Raw genomic sequence first — 16,663 nt, forward strand, 5'->3', positions numbered from 1 at the left:
CATTTATTATTACACGACTTAAAAAATGACTATCCACCTATATAGCCAAGTATTTTATTTCTCTTTGTTGACTTCCTACAGATCCCAATAGCCTATAAAAAACATAGCAAACAACCTAAACAGATTTAGATCAAATGTAAATGCATATTTTTTTATGCTTACTAACTTAAAACAGCCTTGGGTCAATATGACACAAAGGACACTACAAAACATGCAGAATAGTCAGAAAAATAATAATGCAATCTTTAAAATGTTTTTCAAATAATAGAAAAAATACGATTTCCAAACACATGCTTTGCTTTTGAATCTTATTTATTTTCTCACTTTTCTCTTGTTTATTTTCTCAGTTTTGTTTATTTTATTTCCCACCTATTTGTCTAAAGTTAAAATCATGAACGTTTGCTTGGATTCTTTCCCTGAAAATAAAGTTTACGAGGAGCATTTGAATGCAGCATTAGAGTCCCAGAAGCCGTGGAAATAACCCACGGTTGAAACACAGCAGCAGCGCCCTCTAGTGGCGGAGTGGCCTCAGAGTGTTCAGTATCAGGATGATGGGAGCAAGTGAGAACTGGCAGCAGCAGCAGCGCGCTCACTACACACGCGAACCTGCTGAAGGCCGCTGAAGTCGCGCGTTGTAAATTTTGTACATAAGTTACTGATATTATTTCGGGTGCACATGAATGGCCAGCTGCACAACTCGGAGCTGTTTAACCGAATAACGAGTGGTAAAGATCCGTAAAGCAACAGCGGCCAACATCGTCTGAATCGGTACACCAAGTGCTCTCCGCCTGCTCCCTCAAACCGAGGCTCGACGACTCCGCCGGGGACTGATCAAGCCGACTGCACCGCAACAACGCGTACAAAATGTGAACAGAATTAGAGACAGACTTCTTTTTCTAAAGCTTTTTTTTGTAAATATATTTTTTCAGTGGTTGTAAATCATATGTTATAGGCAGAAAGCCCAGTGTAAATCTATTGTAATTAGGAAAAAGCTACAGGAATAACAAGAAATCCTAGCTATCGGTCCTCAGCAGCTCGTTTTTTAAATAAATATATCTCTGGACCGACGAGCTACCATGATCCATACGGGTGAGTGATGTTTGTTGTTATTTTAATTGAAAATGCATACAATATTCGTTATTTTGCAGTGGCTCCACAGTAAGGCGTTTTTTTTTTGTATGTTTGCTTGTTCATGATTGCTTGTTTGGTGTGTATCCTCTCCTGTGGCTGCTTATTGTTCTGACTTTAATTATGCTGTGTTTTTTGAAACACTCAAGTCAAGTGCAGACCTGCAGGCAGACTCACTGACAGGCCCTGCACATGTTTATCTCATTGCAACGATTTGTCTGTGCTCGGGGCACTAAAGGGGTCGGAGGTTTTGGAGATGTTTGAGTTGTGGTGTGTGAGGCGTCGCTCCTGTCTTGTATGGTGACTGTACTTTGTGCCTTTCCCCGTTTTCTAAATAGTCAGCTGAACCACCGGCTAGCCAATAGCTGCACTTCATGGTTGCATGCACATCCAGGCATCACTGTGTCGTAGAATATGTGTTGTAGAACATAAATAACATACATTTATTGCATTTTGCTTCAGGGATACTGCATGACCCGTTGCCCGATTGGTTCTTTTGCTCGGAGAAATAATAATAATAATAATATTAATAATAATTAATATTATTATTATTATCTACTATGTCAGAACATGAAAATCATCCTTCACTAAAAATCACAATGCCAACTACTCCTACAGTATTTTATAAATAGTATAATATATTAATTGACATGTTATCTATCAATTATGTATATCATTAAGCATTCCCTCCTCCTGTATTGATATTTAAAAACATTGCATCTGTTAGTCCCACTGGGAGTGATAGTGGTGTACTCAAACTATTATGGAGGATGCTTCCGGTCCATAGGAAGGCTGACAGCTGCTAAATATCTTCAATTCTATGCTGATATCTGAGTATTTCATCATGTTTTACAGTTTGCAAAGTATTTACAGGGGTTAAAGAGGCTCAGTTCGTGATATGACCTCCAGCAGTATTAAGCTACTTTAGTAACATGTAATCCTGATTCATCATTGGCTGATTAAGTAGCCGTTCTCTCACCTGGATTAGAGGAGTCCTTTGGTGTAGGATGTGCTCGCTGAGGGGAATAAAAGAGAACAAAAAGGGGGGTTAGATAACACATATTCCCCCTGTCTCTCTCCCCAGTGAACAGTGCTCTGTGTGTGCTACCTACACTCTGCTCTCCCATGCTTGACCTGGATTGGACAAAAGTCCTTGTTGTGTTTCAGCCTTGAGTTTCCCTAATAGGAAGAGAACAGTAATTGTGTGTTTGATTCTAGTGGCCATCTTTGGGTGTTTTTTCATCAGATTTCAGAACGCCACCTCAAGTTAGAAGACACACAGTGAAGCAACATGTGCTGCAGCAACACGCGCATTACATGAGTTGGAGTCGCAGTGAGAGCATATTTGCATTATATTTTCTTGTATAATTCCACATTCGCTGTGCACAATGGTGCTTTTCTTGTAGGTTATTTTTTAGGTCTGTTCATTGAGGCTACGGGATCATACTGTTTTCTCTCTGTCCTATCCGTCTATTTTAAACAGCGCTTATTCTGAACTTTGCAACTAATTGTTATTGTGCCCCACATTTTAGTTTGAGCTCGCCAGGCTCCTGTTACCAACATGACGGCGGCAGCTCTTTGAAGGTTTACACCTGCCTTTTTACAGTAAAGTATCCTGGAGTGACTCTGTGACAGAGTTCAGGCCTGTTTTGGCCTGTTTGGCCTGTTTTTACCTGCCGCTGCAGTCAACAGCTGAGCTGCAGAGATCAGATGCAGTCCTGTGATCTTCAGGACAGTTGCTGCTTGACATAAAAGTCATTTGAAGTTTGGCCGGGGCTCTCGGACCTTGTGCTTCTGCTGCCTCCATCCCCTCTTTATATCTCCTTGAGATTAAAACTAAAAAAGAGTGGATTCAAGTGATTCATTAAATATTCTTTAAAGAAGTTTTAGTTATAGGCCGTTAACACAGAACATGACTGATGGATGTTCCATTGCTAAAGCAACAAAATGTCAATGTAAGTCGGATGAGAATATACCATTTCTTTTTACATTTCTCTCATTTCCCAGTCGCCTGCTGAAAATGTTTTCTCATTCCTGACTTCCTGCCTAGCATAATAAAGCTCTCTCAGTGTAGTTTTCAAAAAAGTGATAATATGCAAACTATTTCAGCTGGCAGTCGATGAACCTTGTTAGAAAACTGCAACACTTGCTGAAAATGCAATCATAACTTTACACAAAATGCAACTATACTTACTCTGGATCTTGCATCAGACGATTGTAACTAAGCTCATTATAGGTCATTAACATTATGGAAAAGCTATGACTTTTAATATCTGTAATGTGCTGAACTGGCTCACAAAAAACTTTGCTTGGTCTTAGGCAGTGTTGCTGTATTTACTCTGAAAGGTAATACATTACACAATACTAGTTGCCTTACTTTACTAAATTACTTAATGCTGAAAGTAATTAGTTACACTTCTAGTTACATTACTTCCGAACTACTCTGTAACATCACCTGAGATGCACCATAAATGAAATAGCAAATAAAAACATGAAGTTGAACCTCATTTAAGCCCAGATCAGCACAAATCCGTAATCTAATAAGGACAATAGTGTAGCAAAAGTAAATGAACAGGTTCAGGAATCAGTCTTTGCTCTGGCTCGGCTCTCTGCACCCGGCTTCGTTGTGACACTGGACATGCCAACGGAAACTATTCCTATGCTAATGTAATCACTTCATGTTTTCAACCTTTTTCCATTCACTAAAAGCACTCCTCTCCTCTCCTCTCCTCTCCTCTCCTCTCCTCTCCTCTCCTCTCCTCTCCTCTCCTCTCCTCTCCTCTCCTCTCTACAACTGTAGCTTTTGTCCAGGCAAAAATTTAGCTATAGTCACTGCTTTCATTCACACAAACATTGGCACATATTTTATCAGACAAAATCCCCCCAGCCCACTTTTTGTCTGTGCCACCCCCCTCTCTTTATCTCTCTCTTGTTCTCTTTCACACACACATTTTTCCCACCCCTTTTACTCGCCACCCCCCCTCCCCCCTCGCTCCATCTCTCCTTCCCTCTCTCTGTTTGAAACTCTGCTGTTTGCCTGCTCCCACCAACTACAATCCCTTCCTGTCCCCCTCGCCACCTTTTATTCACTCTTTTCATCTACAAGTCCCCCTCAATTGCTAAAACTGCACTGTCTGTGTCGTGCACACACACACACACACACACACACACACACACACACACACACACACACACACACACACACACACACACACACACACACACACACACACACACACACACAGAATCCCCCAGCTCTTCCATTGTCCGCCTGTCTAATTTTCCAGCGCGGTTTGGTTCCAGGGGATTAATCTGTGTATCCCCATGAAGTTAGGGATAAAAAAGTGCAGATAGGGTTGCAAATATTTTTTGTGTGTTTTAAGTTATAGATTGTTTAGAAGATTTTTCATGTGCACTTCAGTCTGTCTTGTGTGCGCACTTGAGAGTGTGTGTAATAACGGGCCTGGTTTTGCCTCCTCGTCCCACAACTTCGAACAGAACAAAAAGTTCTTGCGAGAACAAACGTGGCTTTCACCGGTTTTGAGAAAATAACAGAAATCACATCTTTGGCAGTCGCAAAGTCAAAGATGTCAACCTGATTTTCACTGCACATTTCACAAACGACGAGGCATCTGCAGGTGTTCTGCTCATGTAAGAGGCACAGAGATGGCTGGAGGGCATGCAGTGTGCACCATGTCAGATGAGCAGTTCTCATGTCCCCACGGCACGGCTAGAAATATGAACAGACGACGATTCAGACATGTTAACTTGCTGTGTAATCACTTTGCTGCCGAGGTCACAGTTTACATTACAATTTGGGGTTTGTTAACTTCAACCTCAATATACAACGCTTGGTCATTTCCCTGGTGTCAGGAGATTCCTTTCGGCATTCTTTCATTGAAAGGGGACATAGGGTTTTGGGTGTGCGAGAGAGGGTTTGCTTTTGATGTTTGTGTGTTTTTGTCTGTGAATAAAAGATAGAAAGAGTGTGAGAGGGACAGAGAGAGAAAGAGAGAGGGAAACGCAAAGTTTGTTCTAGCCTGCTGGTGTGTGCTTGAAATCTGTATCTGTGTGTGTGTCTTTGGGTGTGTGTAGACGAGGTGGGTGTGAGAGACAGTGATGGGGTTGAACGTGTTTGATGTACTGTGATAACTCTGTCCGGTATGTGGCTTTCATGGGAACTCCTTGCCCTGGGGACATGGCGAATAAGCTCCTGTTTAAAGGGCCACTTCCCTCTCTTTATCGCCTGTTGTTTTTCCCCCCTTTATGTTTCCCACATCCTGTTAGCCTTTACCTTTCTGCGCTCACTGTACTACAGTATGTCCCCACTGGTTGTTGTGATAGCTGATCCCTTAATTAATTGTTTAATGATTTAATTACACATTGCTTACTCCATCGTCTCAAATAGAAGGATATGTTTATCTTGTTTTGTTGTTTTCTACAGAAATGGTGGGAATTCAATATTAGGAATGTACCTTTTGGATGAGTGTACCATCTCTTGTTTTCAAGAGGGTCTATATCAGCCAGAATGAAATATAAATCCAATATATGCGAAACAATGCTTACCAATTAATATCAAACTAGTAAGGTATTATTAAGAGAGCAAGGACCTCTGCCATGGCTGTTTCAAAAAGTAAAAAAATTGTGAATATATCCACCCCTTGATTTGGAAAAGCTCCAAATGTTGTTTGTTCCTACTTGTTCAGTATGAGACATATTCACCAAGTTTCATCAAAGTTGGACCAGTAGATTGTATGTAACATACAGACAAACGAATCAATAAACCAAACATACACACACACACACACACACACACACACACACAGCTCTTACATGCGTACAGTGCATACATTCCATAACATACATACAGCAAATGACATACAGTACATACAGACATACATACAGACAGAGACTCCGTTCACTTTAGTTGGATGACTTTCATCTCAAACATAAATATTTTTGTTGCAGTCTGTTATTGGGTGTGGAGTTCGATGGGTGAGACACTTGCTTTATAAAAATTTTTCTCTGGAAGTGTCTGAGCCTCGGGAATGCTGCCGAACTGGAATTCTTCTCCAGCCGCCTCTTAGCAGTTGGTCTGATATCAGCCCATTGTGTTGTTAATTTGAGTGACAGCCAGGAGCATTGCACGCCAGACTCATTTGCTATGAACCTAGAGAGACAACAGGCTTGACGTGACTGGTAATGGCCGCCGTTTTAAAAGAGATAAAAGCCTCGGTGAGCCCCTCGACGAGCCCCCAGTGGTCACTGTGGGCTTTGCTCATTAAAATTAGACTTGCTGCTGAGACTTTGGCGAAGCCTGTCTGGCAGCCACGGACACATTTCAGGGGACAGGATATGTGTGGTCCTCGTGGATAGCTTCATACCTAAGAGTGCTGTAACCCAAGCTATGGCAATGGCCCTTGGACGTCCCACGTGCTCAGTTGTAAAGTAATATGTGTTGAGTTGTAAACTAATATGCAAAGTGAGTTAATACCCTGACCCGGACTGCACTTTTTCCTTTCCATTTACTGCATCATTACTCTCCGAGGACAGCCACATTCCTCCGGTTCAGCTTTTGTTGTTGGTATGCATTAGCACGCTCTCTTCCTGTAATTTCAGGTGCTTAATCTTAAATAGTGACTCAAGGCTTTACTGGCCCCCGTAATTAGTAGACTAACCCTGTCTCTTAAAAATTGGCTCCAGGGTGACTTTAGGCTGGCAGGTGTCTTAATTAAACAGCTCCCATCCATTGAGAGATCATTGGCTGCCAGAGGGCAAATGAAATATCCTACCCAGGGACAGATGGAGAGTAGGAAATTAAGATGAAGATCTCATCAGAAAGATGTGTGCACATGCACACAATCTCATAATGTGAATGAGTAACAGGACTGCAGAGATTTTGGCATGTAAGAGGAAGCCTCCTGCAGCGTCATATAACACTATGGGACAATTTCAAACAGTCTTTTATCACCCTGTCTGAATGGGTGACTGGGTATGCATGGAGTAATACTGTTGCCTGAAGATAATCACAATCATAGTTGTGGATATTTATGAGCCCTTTGTTGCAGATGTGTGGTAGTCACCTCTGGTCGACAATCCCTCTGCGTATGAATTATTCACACTCAACCGGCCCATAGCTCATCATCCATATTTAATGTTTGGCATCGCATACTCCTAACAGCAGCTTTCTGTCCACTAATGGAGCCATTGAACACAGCATAAGTCACAAGATGCTTATTAACTTTGCAATTGAGGAAGTGTAATTCTTGACCAGCCCAGCTGGATTGTCTTTGAGGGCTCTTTTAATGTCAAAATTGAACCCAGAGTTGAAGTCTTTCTTTGGCAGATTGAGCAGATGAAATGGTTGCTTTGCTTTTACAGGTTTGGGAAATCCCTACCATGTACGGCTACAAGCTGTGCTGCCGCACTTCACTACAGAGTTTGAATTAAAATTGCCCAATTAATTACCTCAGGTCACTTTGGCAGCGGCTAAAAAGACCATTTAAAGACATTTGTGCTTCATATTACTGGAAACATCTGCACCAATCATGGAAATCTCGCAGCATTTGCATTTTGCTATGAGCTTAATTGCTTAAAATGCATTAGCAGAATTTTTGCATGCAATCAGCACTTCACATTCTCAAGGGTAAAACCACGTCTCTGTATGTATTAGCAGTTGTTTGCTTTACAAGAAAGAGCTGTTGAATCAGTGACAACTCTTTAAAGCATTTTAAATCCAATCCTCTCCAGTTGACACACACTTTTAGACAGTTTCAACTGTGAAGAATCCCTGTAAGCTTACGTCTTAAATGTTGGTTAATCTTGTCCATGAAAAATAGAAAAAAAACTGTCTGTCAAAATAATAATGCAATGGGTTTTTTTTGTCTTGCAGGATTTACTTGAAGGTATTCACTCGAAAGAAAAACAGCATCGTTTCCAAAAAGCTTGAGGAAAAAGTCCCAGTTTAGTGTGTGTTTCTGACGGTGGATATAAGGAAAATTTAAGACAATGGTGAGGAGGAAAGTGAAGATAGAAACTATTCTCTAACAGCTGTGGGCTCACCCTCCTGTTCCTACTGTAAATCAACGTATTAAAGGAGACCGGCAGGAACACAGAGGAGGAGAAGTGGGAGGGGGTCACCAGTTTGACCAAGGACGGCCTTCAATCACCTGCAGAACTGGAAGAACTACCTGACAGTCGAGAAGGGTGAGTGGGGGACCCCAGTAAGAGAGAGAGACGGAGACTGACGGCGGAGCAAAGGTTTGGAGGAGGCGGAGGTCGAGGAGGAGTAGGAAAGGCCATTCCCCATGGCTACTGACCCAGGAGAGCCCACAGGCACCGAGGACTCCTCGGAGAAACCTGATGGACAGAAGGAGGAGGACACAGAGCGGGAGGGCAGGGCTGACCGACAGAGGGAGAGGACACACAGCACCCCCGCCGACTTCCCCTCCTCCAGCACTCAGGAGAGGAAAGCAACAGGTGGAGAGGGCGGAGGAAACAGAGGAGGAGGGGAAGGCGGCCAGGAGGGCGAGGAGAACCCAGTTAGACAGATTTCGTTCTCCATGCCATCGTTATCAAGCGACACTGGCCAGAAACGTTTGAGGCGGGAGAAGCGCTTCTTCAGAAAGAGCGTGGAGATTTGTGAGGAGGACGATGAGGTGGAAGTGCCCCCAGAGGCGCCCCACAGTGCCCCCAACCTGGAGCTGCGCACCTCAGACTCTATCTTCACCAGCAGTGCCCAGCAGCAAGGAGCTGCTTCCTCCTGTGCTGCCATGGGCCACGACCTAACCTGCCCCAGCTCCAGCCAGGAGCCAGGCAAGGATGCATCCTCCTCCACACCCTCCCAGAGGGGGAAGGAGAGGGACCGTGAGCAAGAGGAGGAGGCCGAGATGAAGGCTGTGGCCACCTCTCCTGGAGGCAGGTTCCTCAAGTTTGACATTGAATTGGGCAGAGGAGCCTTCAAAACGGTGTATAAAGGCCTGGACACGGAAACCTGGGTGGAGGTGGCTTGGTGTGAACTCCAGGTAAGACCAACTGTTCTCTTTCCTTTTCAGATATTAAAAAAAAGTATGGTTTTAAATGTTGCATTAGCACGCACAATTAACTTAAAGATAAAAAACATACATAGTCAGTCACTCCTATTAAAGAATCGAGAGTGTGTGAATGCGCTGAGGTAAATTATATTGGATTAGTCTCAGAAATCCCGATCTGTTTGCTATTCATAATGCGAGACTGCAGATCACTGGAGACCGGGGTAAAAATTAGGAGCATGGCTGGTACTGTAGTAAAGTGACCAGTGGGTAAGTGGAGACACCCTTTTCTGGGGCTGTTATGAATAATGGAGTCATTGGCTGTCAGTGCTCCTTGTTGTGGTAGAGTATCGTACTGAAAACAGCATCTTCGGCTCGCTTGGATTGTATTAAATTATTTGTGAAAACGTTCATTTTAGGCATCACATTGATGTGCTTGAGATGAAGTGCTTTACATCAGGAAAGGGAATGTTCTCCACTCTTTAGGAGAAAACATCTTGAGTGGGGAAAAAGTTCTTATTTGACTGAAAATTGCTTTTTGTGCAAACTCATTTTGTAATTTATCAAGCAGTCCAGTTTTTATCTCAAGCGTTCTTATTATAAAGTGTATTGTCAAAATGATGTCGCTACTAGGCTAGTTCAACAAGCGCCATGGAGCTGAGGCTAAAGTACAGAGTATACTCTTGTCTATTGTGTAACATAATGAGTTCTGAAATGGAAAGAGTCATGTGGAAGGGACGCTCTGAATGGGATGCATTTTGTGAACACAGAGCAAATATGAGCATTGTGTCAAATGAACACAAACCAGTACTGTAAGAAAACTCTTTGCCTTGCATTGACATTGCAGTGGGAGGAACATAATGAAAATGGTGAATGTCTAACACCGGAGCTCTGTCATTGTCTTAGCAGTCAACTGTATGTATTATGCTCAGAAGAAATGGGGAACATTGTTAGATGGTTTAAATCCAGCATGCTGTGGGAGACAGACTTGTGGAGGAGAGAAGAAATGCTTCCCTCTGACTTGGCCTCACAATAGAGAGCAGTGTTTTGATAAGCCATCTGATTTGATTGCTAGCTTTGTGTAAGAAAAGTCAGTCATGTGTTTGGTTTGGAGCTAATTCGAAATCATGAGCCTTTACTAATCCTTGAGATCAAGCTCTGTCTGTTGGCTGGCAAGCAACAGACCAGCCCCCTCATCACCTTTTCTGGTTTTTACTTCTAGAATCAGCTTCACAGGAAATTGGACTCATAGCTCCTGTTAATTCCCATTTTAATATTCAATTTGTGCTTTTTTTTCCAAGGCAAAAAGGTAGCCTGTTTAACTTTCAATGATAATGTTTTATTTGATATATTTTGTAACCAGATAGCATACTTTCATGGCACTAGCAAAGGCACTGAGTTGTTTTTATCCTTGGCTTACAAGTTAGAGCAAATCGGTGCTGGTAAAGCATTTTTTGAAAATCAAAAGGCAGAAGGCTTAAGCTGATTTACTCACCCATATTGAATCTGCAATATCTGATTGTCTCCACAATCGCATTGGGTCAAAGTAAATCTCATGGAAAAATTGTTTTTACTGGCTGTTTATTTATGAAGTAGGAGGACATTTTCAGCTACTTTACTCTGACAATACTGAGACCATATAAAACACCCTTTGCATATCATTTGTCTAATTGGAATTTATATTATAAACAGATTGGAAGACAGTCTTTCAAAAAATAAACAGACTGTGAAAAAGAGTGGTGAGTTTGAGTGGGAGAGAGAGACAGAGGGGGAGACGGTGAGCCAAGCAGAGAGAGGATTACCATGGCATCCCTCCCAGAGAGCAGTTGTGTAGCTAACGCTGAGTTACCACATGCAGACACACACACACACACACACACACACACACACACACACACACACACACACACACACACACACACACACACACACACACACACACACACACACACACACACACACACACACACAGCGGACTCAGTGGTCTGGTCAGGTCACAAGCCTATAGATTGATCCAGCTCCACATAGGGTACAACATTCTAGTCCCTCGGGTCACATGATCTGGTCTATTTAACGCACATTACCAGAGCTGGTACACGGGTTAACTGCTAAGTGGCATTAGAGTGGACAAAAGTGATCACAATAGAAACGGTTATATACATTTGTGGGCTTGATATAAGCATTTATTTGTCCTGCTGAGATGAGCTATCTTTAACAACAACAAAAAAATCTGTGGATTTATCCAAATTAGGGCTGCACTAAATGAGTACATTTAGTTTTGATTAATATTCAGTTTATGTTCAACAATAATAAAATGATCATTCGGTCTATAGCATGTCAGAAAATAGTCAAAATGGTAAATCACTGTCTTGTTTTGTGAGCCAGTCCTAAAGATATTCAGTTTATTATGATATTAAACATAGAAAGTCTCCATACATTTGAGAAGCTGATAATATTTTGTTGCATTTTTACTTTACTTTATTGATTGATAGATTATCAAGATAGCTGACAATTATTTTCGATCTTAGTCGACATTGTTGTCCCAATTACAGATGATAATAAACAACAACAGCAATATAAGTGTATGTTTATGTGTTCATTGTGATAAAGGCAATTAATTATATTACGCTTTGGTTTGACTCAAACTCAAACAAATTCCACTTCGAAGCACAGATCAAAGAAATCCAACTACACGCACTGGAGTTCTGAATGTTTCGTAATGCAAGAACAGTTTGCGCGATGCTTAACGGTGAACAACAGGCCTGCACAGGATGAGCCAATGCACTTCTTAATGCTTTATCCACTGTCCTGTGAGACTGTAGGGAGCACGTCGCTCTTCTTCTCCTGTCACCAAAGAGTAGGAAGCCGGGGGATTATCAGTCCAAATGCAGCTTGAAAGATTGTGTAATTTAAGTTCACAGTGCGACAACATCTCTCTCCTTTCCTCCCTCTTTTCCTGTGAATGCCACACCTGAAAGGGCAGAGCCATATATCTCCCTTATGGCTTCAGTGGTATATGTTTCGGTCCGTCAACCTAAGTGAATGTGTTTGTATGTGTCTTGGACATGTATTACATTTCTGTGTGCAAGCTGTCCATCTGTGTCAACATATGCTACTGTATGTGTCTGCCTGTCACCCTCTCTCCCTTCCTATCTCACCCTCCGTCCCTCCCTCCCTCCATTTCTCCCTCCATCACTTTTTGTCTGTGTGACTGAGCATGCAGAGTGATCCAGGGAGTTAATTACAGTGGGTGCCTGTAAGGCTGGAACAAAAACCCTGCACAGACAGCATAACTCGGGCGGCAGAAACCAGACTGGTTCAACCCAGTCATCCCAGACTGGTCCAGCTCAGCCGCTCTCGCAGCACTTCACACACTAGAGCAGCGACGAGTCTGCAGTACTGATGAATGCCACCTCAAATATTTGCTTTGCCATGTATTGTTTTTAGGACTTGGTATTGGCAAAAATGACATAATGTATCGTAATAAAGGGCTTAAGAATATATTGCATTTATTTTAGGAAAACTGTTATTTTTTAAAGAACAACCCATCATATGCATAAAATCTGAGTTTTAGACAATCAGAGCAGGGTTTAAGGATATATTGCATAACAGAACAAACCACCATATCAGAATACCTTTATTTGTCCCACAGAGAGGGACATTTACATTGTTACAGCAAAGGTGAAGATAGAGATAAAAAATAAACACTATTAGAAAGGTGCACATAATATAATAAAAAAATGTCTTTTTTTTAAAGTTATTTCAATTTACAAGTAACATTTGTAATATGTTCCCAATTTACATATTGCAAAAAAGTATTATTGCACAGCTGAGTAAACCTTTTTAGACCATCAGAACAGTGGGATCTGCATTTATCTAAGTTCCTGTTACACTCTGCCTCATAGGACTACTTTTTGTGCTGGAAAATTAACATTAGCTTAGAAAATGATTCAAGATTCAAGATTCAAGAAGCTTTATTTATCCCGAGGGAAATTGAGGTGCAACAGTTCAATACAAAGAAGGAAGGAGAAATATACACTCAATATAACTAAACTACTAAATATACACTAAATATACATCAAATATTACTAAATACAAACTAAAATAACTAAGTATAAACTAAGTATAACTAAATATAAACTAAATGTATCAACAATAAGAGCAGCTTTGCAAATATGAAATAAAGAGCGACTGTTGCTGGCTGCCGCTAGTAGCAGCGCCGGAACCGGAAAGGGATGCAGGTGCGAAACTCCTTAGGGAAACAAATGAATTAAATACAAAACATCTAATCATTTTTATCTGTACATATATGCAGTGTCTTTGATAATCAATATATAATATTGCAATGCTTAAGTGTATTGATATTTTCTGGTCTGCAGATAAATGCCAGGTTAGTTGTTGCCTGCTACAATCACCGTGCCATGTTTCTCATTAAAAAGGCTCATCCGTACTAAGGCCATTAGAGCACTTTGACTTGACATAGGGTTATATCAACATTATGGTGCAGTGTGCAGTCCCGGTGAGTCGAGACCTTTTGTTCACCTGTATAGAGTCGAGACCCCTGGTTCAACAGTTGACTTGACATGATGAATGTGATTGTTTATGGAGGCTCACAGCTGCTATCTATGGTAGATATAATAACTATAAAGAAAGGACACCTAGCAATGTAGCAAGTATTGTAGTATACACGTTTTTTTTTTCTGGTCATCATTCTTTGGCTCAGTGGAAGAAATAGCAAGAAGTTGGAGATTTATTTTTTATGATATAAAGGCCATTTGGTTGGGGCCAGGTAGAGCAAAGACAGACTATTGATAACTGATCTAAATCAGAAGAGTGGAAATGAAATGGACCATAGCTGAACTGACTAGACCCGGATGGGATTGATCCAACCAAACTGACCAGACACATGGCTCAACTGCGGCATGCTGGTTGGCAAATATCCCTCGGGATGTATCCACATTACCTAACCAATAGAGGAGATACAATTGCATTGAATGTTTGAGACAGTATATAATTAACCTATACAGTCAATGCAAGAATCATGTGGTAATCAATATATCTGAATCAATTTTGATCACAATATTATGAGATGATGATGATGATGATGATGATGATGATGATGATGATGATGATGATGATGATGATGATGATGATGGTGATCTAAGGGAAGAGGTTAGGAAAGGGATGAACTCTGAGTCCGCTTCGTAAGCCAGCCTTGATGTCCATTAAGAAAGGACCTTTGCACATACAGTATGAGGAGCAGAATTGAGTACATGGAAATATGAAGTTTACCTCCTGCTGAAAAGAGGTCACATTAAAAGAAAAGGAGTGCATGAATTTGCTGAAGTTATCTGTGAAGGTCAGTGAACTTGGCCCACTAGCCTCGGGTTCTAATCCGGCGTGTGGGCCAGCCCTTTTCCAGCAATCTATCTTGTTAGTGTGAGCTGTTGTAGCTTACAGTAATCTATTCCTAGCCACCCGCCACCACCCGATTTTCAAGCACCGACGTGCTTATTCCCACACTGCAGAGTCATGCAAACTATAAATATACTCATTAATGTACACACGTCTACCTAGAGCAATATTTATCCATTCCTTTGTGTTTCTAGTGCCTTAAAATAGCAATGTTTTATCCAACTGTAGCTGAGGCAACTTCAGACCTTCAGACAAGAATTTAATGGAAGCCAGTTCATCTTCAGTCGGTATGATATCTGACACTCATGCTGTGTTTGCCAAAATAGATGTTTTAGGGCCTGCATGCTTTGGAATTCATGACCCCAGCTTCTTAACCACCCACCAAATGTGCCCTGTAAGCCATATCCTGTCCATTTTCCCGGTGCTTTATGAAGATAGTTAACCTGCAGCTTGGACCTCCTGCATTGCCAGATGTCAGATCCCCAAAAAGACGCATGGTGCACGACCAGGTCTTACTGTACCATAGGTTACTGACATTCACTGCCAACGAGGCGCCTTGTGACATCAGTATTACATGACCAAACGTACATGCAAGTGTGGTTAAATAACAGAAACGCCCAGCAAAAATGGTGTTATTAATAATAACCTGCAGGAAGTACTGCGTTTCTGAACTGTCTAATATTCTATATTTGTTGAGGCTGTCTCAAGGTTGTGAAGTGATCGTTTATCTACTAACTGTGGCCAAAATAAGAGTCAAGAGAGAACTAAAGTGCAGTCTGACAAAACATACCACCTGTAAAAGTTGAAAAAAAACTGCCTTAGAGCCAAATCCACCTTGCTCTGACTCATCTTGTGTTGCATCATATTTTTCAGCTGCACAGCAACATCTATATGTGTTTTACCGTGTGTGTGACCGCAATATCTTCACAACAATGCAGCCATAAAAATGTACAGGTGTGTATAATTTAAATCAGAAATAACTAAGTTCCAGTTTAAAGATTGGCATCGTCCGAGAAAGTGGGGTCAAGATTTGCCATTGACCCCCCCCCCCCCCCACACTTTGTGCCCTTAGCCAAGTCGATGAAAGTAAGCTGTAGGAAGTGGGGAAGTGGCCATGGGCTCGTAAACTTAACGACCCTTTAACGATTTAATGTTGTGGATGAAGTAATTATTCATTTTACAATTAGCAAAACTTGACATCAGTCAGAATTTGAAATATACCAAGACGCATTTCAAATTCTGAGTGATGTCAGAGGGTAACCAGAGCGTAAAGACATATTCATTAGTTAAAAGGCATGGCTAAACAAGACGTTTATACTGTATATAGTACTCATAAATGGAATTGAATGGATCTGCCTCATAGCTTACCCAGCGATTCGAGTCGGAATCCTGTATAGGTATCGGTGCATCCCGGTTTTACCTCATAAGGTGCAGAAATGGAGAACAACCATGCTGATTTAGAAGAAGAGGGATCTACGCCTATTTGTCTTTCAGTTGCTTCACCGTTTTTCATCTCAAGTCAAGAAAATAAATGCCTTGTGCCCTTGTTTTTTTACATCTGCTTTTTATGAGTTACTGTTGAACTAAAGATGGGGAAATGATTAGGCCTCCCAGCAGCGAGAGTTGTGTGTGTGGGTGTTTTAGCAGACTTGCAAATGGAGTGAGGACCTTTTTTGTTTTTGTGCCTCTTTTTGTATGGGAGTGCGTGTGTGAGAGTTTGCTGAATGGGAAGTTAGTTTGTGTGAGTCTGTCTAGACACAATCTGAACAACTGAACTCTTTGTGACCTTTGCCAACCCAAGGGCTGTCTGACTCCACACTCGGGGAGACACAATAGATGCTGAGGATGCAGCAGGCAGTGACACACACCAGCACCCTGTCTCTCAGCGTGCCAGACACTGAGGCAGATGGATGCACTGATGGAGGGGCAAGACAGAGGGCAGGAACACCCTTACACAGGCAGTAGTCCTTGACGATAGATATGGGTAAACAACATACCATAGAGACAGAAAGCATTGAACATGTTCAAACACATTTGCACACTAGAGACACACATAATTGTTGTGACTACAATGATCATAGTACTCTTGT

General features: G+C 41.7%; 1 protein-coding gene across 8 annotated transcripts in view; it reads left to right on the forward strand.

The window, feature by feature from the left end:
* Positions 1-577: 577 nt before the first annotated feature.
* Positions 578-16,663, forward strand: part of wnk3 (WNK lysine deficient protein kinase 3) — a 36,969-nt gene continuing 20,883 nt past the window's right edge. For all 8 annotated transcript variants that reach the window (XR_010166983.1, XR_010166985.1, XR_010166986.1 and 5 more), the window contains exons 1-2: positions 578-1,089; positions 8,021-9,152. Coding sequence is in view for 5 of the 8 variants with exons in the window: in XM_063897374.1 (XP_063753444.1) it covers positions 8,436-9,152 (717 nt within the window). In the remaining 3 variants the exon portion in view is untranslated. The remainder of the gene's footprint in view (positions 1,090-8,020; positions 9,153-16,663) is intronic.

The sequence above is a fragment of the Eleginops maclovinus genome, chromosome 1 (assembly GCF_036324505.1).
Source record: "Eleginops maclovinus isolate JMC-PN-2008 ecotype Puerto Natales chromosome 1, JC_Emac_rtc_rv5, whole genome shotgun sequence".
In the NCBI taxonomy this organism is placed as follows: domain Eukaryota; kingdom Metazoa; phylum Chordata; class Actinopteri; order Perciformes; family Eleginopidae; genus Eleginops; species Eleginops maclovinus.